Raw genomic sequence first — 10,929 nt, forward strand, 5'->3', positions numbered from 1 at the left:
TGTTTTTAAATATGATCAAGTTTCAGAGTTCTGCAATATTTTTTTATTAGCTACAAAATAAATCATTAATGACACTGCCAGACATAACATTGAGCAGTGAAAATACCTTTCTCTATAACAACAAAGACATCTTGAGTTTTTCATTTTTTATATGGTAAAGAATGCATTATTAATATGCATTATCTCTTGACAATGTTATCGTAATTCTTTAAAAACAGGAAATTAAAGTCTTATGAGGGGATCCGTTTTATGAAAATGTTTGACAAACAAGAAAGCCGTATTTAACTAGAAACATTTCTTTATAATTTATTATGTTAATCCATCAGTGTGTTGCACAATATTAAAGAGGTTCATAGAAAATAACCTTGATAATTTTGTTCAAGTTTTCATCTGAAAATATGGCATACTCATTCTTCTTTTCGATACTGGTTGTTGTCATTTTATTCTCCAACATTTGCAGGTAAAATTTAGACTTCTACTAAACGCATTAATATTTTAATCAGCTAAAATAAATCCTCATACTTTGCTTTCACTTTGTTCTGCTGATAAATCAATTCTTTTTACGCGGAAGAATAACATTAGTATGTACGAAAATTTATTTCCTACGCACGAAAATATTGGTATAAATAGAAGTAAAATTAGAGACTAAGAGTAGAGTTGTTATTCGATAAGAATGTTAAGCTTTCAAGATTGTTGTGAATAGGTCGTAATTTTTTTTTATTGAAAATTCCATAACTAAGAATCAAAGTGCAGATCAATTTGCTGGACGAACTCAACGAACTCTGCGATAAAAAGTTCAACTACCTTACGATAAAAGTTCAACAACTTTAATTAACACTTTGAACATGTTTATACATATAAGTTTTCGATTCTTGCATGTAATCTTCCAGGAAAGAAAACGGTGCAATTACTGCAAAATAGTTAATAAAGTGTACAGCAGCTGCATAATCAACAGTAAGCGTGGGAAATTGTTTTAAATGTAAGAGTATTAATGCCATTGTTGTGTGTTATGAGAACTAGTTGATGCTATTTACATGCAACAACTCATGCTAGTAATCGTCAAATATTTATCACTAATGACCTTAGTCGTCAAATCGCACTCAACATATTTATCACATCATGAATAAGTGCTAGTTGAAATTTTTACGTTGAAATGCGCTGAAAATCTTACACGCTTCTGTGACATACTCAAGTTTGACAAATACTATAGCATATTTCATATTGTATTGTACAGCATATTTCAAATTGTGTTGTACGTCATAATTTTCTTCCGCTAGTTTTACATATAATTGCCATTCTTCATCTAAGTTATATTATGCAAAGAATTAGAAATCTTCTTTTAAAGAATAGCCAAAACATACGTTTGCCTTATTAACTAACTAAAAACGTATTTGTGCTGGTCGGAAAAATTATAGATAAATTTGTACTTCGAAGTGAAGGATTGTGGTAAACCTTTGTATTGTTTTTGGCAAGAGTCCAGGAACTAGTTTAAAATCAGTATTGTAGTCAGCTGGCCACGAAATTAGATGGCATAAGAATTTGAAATGTAGAAAATGCAAACACACATGTCGCAAAAGGTATTCCAACAATGCTGCAGTCATTGCATTTTAGTCAGTGTTAATAAATGCTGCCACGCCCCGGCGTGAAAGAACACTTATCTTGACATGAGTCGACCTTGTCTTTCCGCCCGATATATATACATGTGAAATTTTGATTTTTAGAGGTCTGTGGTATCATTTTCCTGGGGGGAGATTTTTACGGTTTAAAGGGGATCGAAGAATCACAGCAAATAAGAAGCTTTCGGAACGTTAGTTTCATTTTAGGTCTGGAATCCGAATAGATGTACCACAAATAACGTAATTTCACTAGGGCAGAATAGTAAAATCTCCTGAGTGATCAACAACATCGATTTTATATCGTTTGGCAAATAACTGGACACTTGATTCACTACATGTTTGTAAATGTAGATCGTCTAGGTTGGTATAGTCCAGAGAAGGACTGTTCTTGTTGTTGTTGACTGACGTGTCGACAACCTTAGCGGTAGTCTTTTTCAGGACTATACCAACCTGGACGATATACATTTACAAACATGTAACGATACTACCGGGCTCAAACCATTTATTTTACTTGATTCACTGTTACCGTAATTAGTCAGTTCGATTTTATTCGCATTGTTTTATTCGCATCTGCTAACGTCACTGTGCTGAAGTGAGGACAATATAATATTTGCAGGGATTTAACATAACGTCAAAAATAACAAAGAATTTAAGTGCATGGCATGGACAAAGAATACAATGAAATCTTTGCTATATTCGATTACTCCGTACTTAAAGATTATAAAATCATTTAATCGCATTTAGCACAGAACAGGCAACAAGGTCTTATAACAATTTTATTAAAAAAGAATTGGCGACAAAATACAGTTTTATTATACTTTTCTATCGTCAATTATGGTTGGCCAAATGTTGCAAAATTCAAAAAAACAAATCAGGTTCACTTTCAAACATTAAAACACTTCAAACATTTAAATTTATATCCAACTCAACGCTTCTATCCTAATATCAACAAATAAAGTCACGTTAAACGTTTATTTTTTCCAATGCAATCATAAATTTCAATTCACATTCATTGCTACAAAATTCATGTCAACAACCAAAAAATTTATGTCAATAACTGCAAAATTCATGTCAAAAATCACATAACTCCAAGCAAACGACTGACCACCACTGACACCGTTATCCATCGTTGTTCGCGAATTTTTGTCTATAAGTGATGAAATATGGCGGATATGGATGTTGAACAGTGTGTTTAACCCGCGAGGAACTTTCTATCATTTTCTCAAAGTTTCCTGGAACTGGTAAATAAAATCAAAAACTGCAATTCTGAAAGCGATTACGAGCTGAACAAACTTCGTCTGGAGCAAGCGATTACTTCTATGCACCAGATATTGCCTATTCTTCCCGTCGGCTCTGAGTCGTCACAAATTATACAACAGTTCTCAAGAAATTTACCAATTTTGTTAATTTGCATTGATGAATCTCACTGGGATTCTGTGAACTGTACTGCCCTTGTAGTTTATAGTATTGAACCACCAAAATCACACATATCCGGCTCAGTTGGCAGGCCCAAATTGGAAATTCCTGAAGAGACTCAACTTGAATTTAGATCTCCTGTATACTCGTAGAAGCAGATAGCTTGTTTGATGCTCGTATGAAGATATACAATTTACGAGAGGGTAAACACACTAGGTATTGAAAAGGTGTGTGGATATTCAGACATAAATGATAATGATTTGGACTCTATTATTCATCAGTTTAACCAACAACATGGGACGTTTGTTGAGTACCCAATTATAAGTGGGCATTTAAAATCTCTTAATTTAAATATGCAATCGAGAAGAATTCGAGAAAGTTTTGCAAAATTTGATCCTGTAAGTGTAAGGCTGAAGTGGGTTGTGGTCCTCAGTAGACGAGCATATTCTGTAGCAGGTCCGAATGCTTCATAGCATCTTGATGGTCACCACGGCCTCATCAACTGAGGCTTTGTTATTCATGGTGCCATTGATGGTTTTTGAAATGTTTAGTCGATCTTCATTGTTCCACTGATAACAGTAGAGAAATTGTCGCAGATTTATTTCCAACTGAGACAGAAAATTTTGGTTAGCCTTTTAGGGTAAGGACAGATAGTGAGAATGTTCTTGTCTGGAATATGATGGAAGAATTGAGAGGTTGTAACAGGGATAGTTATTTGGCTGGTTCACCAGTCAATAATCAAAGAATTGAGAGATTGTTGAGGGATGATTTTTGTATGGTATGTAATATATTTTATTTTACTTTTCGACCTATGGAATAATCTGGTGTCTTAAATATAGGCAATGTGCTACATAAATTTGTTCTACATTTTGTGTTCACTCCTCGCATTAAAAAATCACTTCTAAGCTTTGTGTCAGTTTGGAATGATCACCCTATTCGCACTGAGCGAAACTGGTCTCCTCACAAAATCTGGTCAAATGACATGATCGATATGAGAAAACAGCTCAGGAACTGTACAGATGACCCAGCAAATTTTTTTTCGTGACTTAGAATGGTATGGATATGATGGTTTTGCCCCAAGACGTTCAGATGATGGGCATTCAATTGTTGAAGTTAATGATTTAAACCACAATTTTCCAGATGATGTGATGCAGCAATTAAGACTTACTGTAGATCCATGTGAGCATTCCAATAATTTTGGGGCTTGACATCTATATGAGAGCTGTCGGTGTAATGTTAGTATTAACAGGATATGAACTGCATTGAAAATACAGAAAGAGTGCTGTACTTTATATCATACATTCTATTCCAGCTTATAAACATTGTTATTATTGCGTTCCAGTTTTTCAGTGAATGGATAAAAGTTAAAAAGAGAGTTTACCATAGTTTTGCATTTGTGCCAACTAGATAGTTCAGGCTTCTTTAAAACCTTCTGTAATTTTATTTATATTTTGAAAGTATTAATTTACTGGAATTTTCACAATCAAAGTTGAAAATTTAACCATGTTCAATGTTTGACCAGTAATGTTATTTTTGACATCACTACGAGAATTTTTCTCTTGTATTTTGTTTAATTAGATGTTTTGAACATTCACGACTCGAGATGCCACTGACGTGTGTAATGTGATAAAATTACTCTGCTTTTGTGTATAATAGTGTCTTAAAGATTGTACCGATGACGTAAGATCTACGTTCTCGTTCTAGTTTTTTAATATAACGCTGCGGCAAATATTCACAGACTTTGGGTCAGCAAAATGCACAGAGATCAAAATTTTTTAAGCATAAAATAAATTACCAATTCACGAATTACGTTTAAATTCTTCTAAGTTATCTAAAACTATAGAATTCCGTTCATAAAATTTATCACCCCGATGGTGGCTACGAAGGTAAATGTTTTGAGGCCGCAAGCAACGGACTATTGTGTATGCTAGTATTACAATAAATAGTGCAAACACAATAATCTACTCAATGTACAAATTTTTTCTTTAAACAACAACTTGTAGTCGTAAAAAATAACACACATATAACAGCTCCAAGTATGGGCAAATGAATTTTTTAGATTCTTTCGATTGCACAAGTCTAATAGTACTGTGCGTTAGTGTTGTATATTTGAAAAAACTTGTCAAGAAAGGCATAAGGGTCAACAATGACAAAATTGAAATATCAATGACATTCTTTAAAATTTTATAAATAAATTCAAATCTCTTGCGAAAAAAATGTAGTTTTATACGTGGGTGCTTACATTTAGTTAAAAGATTTCAGTTTAGAAGTCACATGAATGCATAAAAATTTTAGCTCTTTTGGATTTATGTTGTTCAAGGTAAATGCCTTTCAAACAAATAGTAAGGAATAAAACTAATACTGAGTAATATAACTAGTTCACAAATCAATATGGTGTAATAACGCCACTGCTGCTCACACTTGTAAGTTTAAATATTTTCTCAAAAATAGCCCGACAAAAGGCAAACATTTGGAAAAAAGTTTGTAACCACATTCGTTCTGTAAACTAACAAACACATCAAGGATCTGTTGTTATATAAGACCAAATTAATGGCATTCATCTATAAAAAAGAAAATTGTGCACGCTGCAAAAGAATCTAGAGCTAAAGCCCGTTGATGTATAATACTGAATATGAAGTATAAATACATACATCTAAAAGCTTTTTCACGTTGTTCACAAGCTTTTTTTAGGTTTTCTTTTCTTTCTTATTTGCTACTACTTTCCTTCTCTAGTAGACTATTATAGTACTACATGTAAACAGAGCCTTTTTTGATTTTTGTTACTAGGGTATTATTTTTAAATATTTAATATAGGGTGGCATCTAGTGATGAACATCGTGCAAAACTTGGACCATTGAACGTCTTTAAACAAGATCTGAAAAGTCAAAGATCCATTGGTGTCATAGAAAAAATACTTTTACTTCAAAAAAAAATCTTGGCCACTCTAATTAAAGCTAAAGAATGTAAGAACGAAGAAAAAGGTTAGTGAATAACGACATATTAATTAAATGACTTCTTGTTATAAGTATAATGACCAGGGAAATACCATGTGGGAAGTGAATTTATTTTATAATGACTAAAGCACACGAAAGTGCTTTCAAAAAACTATCAAATAATCTAGATATAAAAAAAACACACACACAGACAAAGTATCCGAACATAAGGACAGTTGAAATAATATTAGAACAACTGGTGTTTCCTTGAACGTTAAGAGAGACGGCTTTATTTTGTTAATTAAGAGGCTTTCGTTAATAAGAAGTGCTCGCTGCTCGGGTGTCTGAACGAGAATAAAGAATTTGAAAACCGTCGTAGGAAACTGTTTGTCCGGTAGATTTAAGGTGGGATTGATGGAAAACGTATAGGGATTTTTAAAACGTTTTCTGATCAAAGAGTTATGTTCAAGTGCCCTGAAATTCGAGTGTCTAAAATGACGGGTGCATACATGGTTTGACTCACATACGTCGCGGGACAGCATCGACACGTAAGAGAATAGACAGTGTTTTCGTAATTTTTCCTTAAAAGAACAGTCTGGAAAGTCGCTTGGTTGATCTAAAGAAGAATCTTATGTCAGAGTTTGGGAAAGCAGCACAACAAAGACGGTTGATGTGTGTGCATTTGAAATAGCTAAGTGTACACCTGTAAAGGGAAAGTTAAAAATAGAGTATTTTCCTAGCTAGTGTATGAAAAGACTATTTGGGTTGAAAATCTTTGTCCAGGAGCATTTTTATAGAATATCAACTATATGACAAGGAAGCACATTTTAAATGAATATTTGCGTGCTTTTCCGACTTTGTTATAGACGTTTCTTAAGTGGATTAGATGGAATAGATTAGATTTAGTGGATTAAAAAGGGATGAAATAAACAAACTCTTATATACTGCGTGTACATGTTACTGGAATGAAAGTGTTGACGTTGATAAAAAGGCCAGTGAATGTAGGGTTTGTGTATATAGAGGTATAGTTAAGAGCTTTCTCTTTTAGCGGTAAATCATTTTGTAAAGACATGGAAGCTTTTCATTGCGTTCGATTTCACTTTTAAACTTAACATTGGGGTGCCGGTGGTTCAATTAGGTGAACAAAAAGTTGCACATGGTCAGAATGACGAAAAAGGAGAAAAGAGCCATCAGAATATGCTTTACAAAGCAAGGGCTTAAAGTAAGAAGGAAAATTTGATTGAGCCATGTGTCTTCATGCAATGACAAGAATGTAATCGCGACCATAGGTTCTAAGAGGCTGCCCATAGCAACGCCATCAACTTGGTGGTATAGTTGACCGTTAAATATATAAAAATGATAATTTTTAAATGCAAGGTTTAGGAGATTAGTTAAGTTTGGCGAATGAGACCTTGAAAAGAGTTATGGCGTTGAAACAAATAGTTAGTAATTATTTCAATGATTTCGTCAATAGTAATGTCGGTAAAGACGGAAGAGAGATCAAAACTGCCATATTACAATTAGTTTGAGTTTTGAAGTTAGAGGACAAATGTTCTTTGATGAAAGAAAAGGTTTAAATTGATTGTCCTTAACATAAAACTTCAAAGTTTGAGTTCAATTTTGCAACTTTCTTTGCAAAAACTCATATTTTTTGCAAACGATAAAAATGCAACACAACTAAATTTTAAACAACTGATTTTCATCAATTTTCCGAGCCTTGATTTCTTTAGCCCGGATTCTCGTTGATGGAAGACGTCAGATTCTGAGCATCGGATCTTTTCTTTGGACATTTAAAGTTTGTTGGCCATTGATTTTTCTGGTAATCTTAATATGTTAGGGCCTTCCAGTTTTCAAAGAGACTTCAAACGAGTTTTCATCTGCAATGATTCACTAAATGAACGGTAACTCAACATGAGGAACACTTAGTTACTTCAAACGAGAATCTCTTGATTTTGAAACCAAAAGTTGTTTTCTAAACGATACATCGCGTAATAGAACGTGCGTGCGAGCATGCGCAAATTCTCAAAATATATATGTAGTAATGGTATTCAACAGCCTCCATAAACAGAAAACATCTTTTATTTTTAATTTCTTCAAAATCGAAAAATATCTAAATACGTCTTACCAAAAGTTCTTTCAAATGCGATGGATAATTTTTACTTTGACCTTACATTCATTTTTACATATTTTCCAATCAATTTTTGCTTTTACACACCAGTTTTCAACTGCTAAACAATTGAATCAAACCGGCAATCATGTGAGGTTAATTGAAAGCGCTTTCTTCATGCTTTCAATTTATTTAAGGTGAAAAACAGAGGTTAGTTTTATTTCATTAAAATAGTTCTTATTTTTAGCAAAAGATTGCTCAGAGCTTTACAAGAAAGGTAAAAGAAAAAGTGGAATCTACAAGATTGATCCGGACAATCGAGGCAGTTTTAATGTATGGTGTGACATGAAGACATCAGATGGTGGCTGGACCGTGTTTCAACGTCGTCTTGATGGTAGTGTTGATTTCTACAGAGGATGGCAAGATTACAAAAATGGCTTTGGAAATCTAAAATCCGAGTTTTGGCTTGGATTAGATAAAATAAGCAGACTGACATCTAGAACACAAAACAAACTTCGGATTGACATGGAAGACACTAAAGGAAACAAAAAATACGCCGAATATGACTTCTTTTCTGTTACAAGTGAAAAGCAGAAATACAAGTTGGGCCTTGGAAAATATTCAGGTAGAAAATGCTGTTAGTAGTAGCAGAGGCGTAACTAGAACGTTAATTGTTTGTGTGTGTGTGTGGTGTATTCATATATTCAGTTGTGCATTACTGATATCTTTTGAAATTCAAATCACTTTCAAAAGAAATCAGTAGGGCACAACAGAATATAAGAATATGAACCCACCCACCCCCAATTAACGTAATAGTTGTCCAATGGAATAAAGAGTTTGTCTGTTTTAAAATTAACAAAGGTCTCATAAAGTATGTCTTTTTTCATTCTCTAGAAATTAAACATTTTGATTAGTTTTTATTTTATCATCCAATGCTTGAATTGATATTGCCTAGAAAAATATTCTTTAGTTGACAAGCAACTTTCGATTAGATGACTTGTAGAAATTTATTTCCGCTGCACTCACACAAACAAAAGCCATATTGTCGATTGTTATTTTTTTATAAAACAGAACACATATAAAAATCGCTTGTCGGACATGAAAGTGTAACATTCAAGTGGTGTAACATTAACAATTTAGGTTTTTAAGATTTTATAGATAAAAATACAAATTGATGAAAACATCTTTCCAGAAAAAGAAACAAAATTTTTCATGATATGACTTTTTGCTCTAAAAGTCGGTCAGCATGGCTATATAGTAACAAATTCTTTTAAGAATAGTGTATTGAGACATTCATGAGAAATTCTAAGAGGTATAAATTTTAGACGTGACATAAGCTTTTCGTTAGCTGAATCGTTCTGAATACACATTTAGGAACAGCTGGTGATTCGTTCAGTTCCCATAAAGGAATGGCATTTTCGACAAAAGATTCTGACAACGATAAAAGCTCTGGCAATTGTGCAATCGTGTTTAAGGGCGCATGGTGGTATGAAAGTTGTCATGCTTCTAATTTAAACGGGATCTATCATCATGGTAAACACTCGTCATATGCTGATGGTATCAATTGGCATGCGTGGAAAGGCCATCACTACTCCTTGAAAAGCACTTCCATGAAAATACGATCTCGTAATTTTTTACTTAAGAAGTGAGAACTTTCGTTTCTTTTCATTTTTTGCTTTTAATATCATAGTGCATGCATACAAACTTGAAACTGTATACTTTAGAATGAACTTCATTAGTTTTTTTATACATTTAAGTAGCTACATTTCATTTAACTTTCTTGAATGAAATATTGTTCTTTTTGAGAAAAATCTGATTAATAATGTATATTTTTGTGTCATTTAACGTCTTTGTTGGCCTAGCTTTTAATTGACTCAACCCAAGCAACGCCACATTGCTTACAACACTGGGATGTAGTAAAAATTTAAAATTTAAAATTTCAAAATTAAAAATTTCACTTATTAGAATTTTACAAAAATTTGCATTTCCAAAGTGTAACAAAAGTATGTTGTATCAAATATACAGTAATTTTGCTGGTGTAATATTTACCAAAACCCTGGTTGTTATTTAGAAATGTTACGGTCACATACTGGGATGTGGAAAAAATTTCAAATGTCATGTTTTATACCATTTCACTTATTAGAATTTTACAAAAATTTGCATTTTCAAAGTGTATCAAAATATGTTGTGATTTGATACAGTAATTGTGCTGGTGTAATATTTACAAAAACCCTGGTTGTTATTTAGAAATGTTACGGTCACATACTGGGATGTGGTAAAAATTTCAAATGTCGTGTTTTATACCAATTCACTTATTAGAATTTTACAAAAATTTGCATTTTCAAAGTGTATCAAAAATATGTTGTGATTTGATACAGTAATTGTGCTGGTGTAATATTTACCAAAACCCTGGTTGTTATTTAGAAATGTTACGGTCACATTCAATTAAGGGTTAAATAAATGGCTGCATCTAATCAAAAATATTTTAAACAATTCAAAAATAATTAATTATTTAAAACACTTCAAGCCTTTGATTGACAAACATTGTAAATAGAATGAACATTATAAGGAGACGATATTTGATTAATAGCTAATTCGAACCAAATAGATCTGTTCATTACTGCTGCCTATTTTCAGTGATTTTAAAATTTGGGATACAGCACCTACCTTACTTTTCCGCTGTACTATAATTCACCCACTAAAAAATACGCTAATCTTAGTACTGCACGAAATATATTTCGTCTAAAAAGGGTTTCCTAATTTCTATTAAATTTATTGTCAATTTTAACATATAGAGTGCCATCTTGTACAGCCTTTTATTGCTGGTTATGATCATGTCCATACGTTTATTTGTTAT

General features: G+C 32.7%; 1 protein-coding gene across 1 annotated transcript; it reads left to right on the plus strand.

Moving 5' to 3' along the window:
- The first annotated feature begins 307 nt into the window (after positions 1-307).
- Positions 308-10,126, plus strand: LOC124457508 (ryncolin-1-like). The gene is made up of 4 exons (XM_047007742.1): positions 308-460; positions 5,847-6,013; positions 8,320-8,697; positions 9,447-10,126. Exons 1-4 carry the CDS (start codon positions 399-401, stop codon positions 9,719-9,721), a joined length of 882 nt encoding a protein of 293 aa, XP_046863698.1. The 5' UTR covers positions 308-398; the 3' UTR covers positions 9,722-10,126.
- Positions 10,127-10,929: the final 803 nt, after the last annotated feature.

This window comes from Xenia sp. Carnegie-2017, unplaced genomic scaffold, assembly GCF_021976095.1.
Source record: "Xenia sp. Carnegie-2017 unplaced genomic scaffold, XeniaSp_v1 HiC_scaffold_6, whole genome shotgun sequence".
NCBI classification, from domain to species: domain Eukaryota; kingdom Metazoa; phylum Cnidaria; class Anthozoa; order Malacalcyonacea; family Xeniidae; genus Xenia; species Xenia sp. Carnegie-2017.

Excerpts from the sequence above, each read along its gene's own strand:
- LOC124457508 (XM_047007742.1), top strand. The coding sequence starts at position 399 with ATGGCATACTCATTCTTCTTTTCGATACTGGTTGTTGTCATTTTATTC. Across the intron at positions 461-5,846 it reads TTATTCTCCAACATTTGCAG|GGTGGCATCTAGTGATGAAC; the intron begins GTAAAATTTAGA and ends TATTTAATATAG. Across the intron at positions 8,698-9,446 it reads GGGCCTTGGAAAATATTCAG|GAACAGCTGGTGATTCGTTC; the intron begins GTAGAAAATGCT and ends ATACACATTTAG.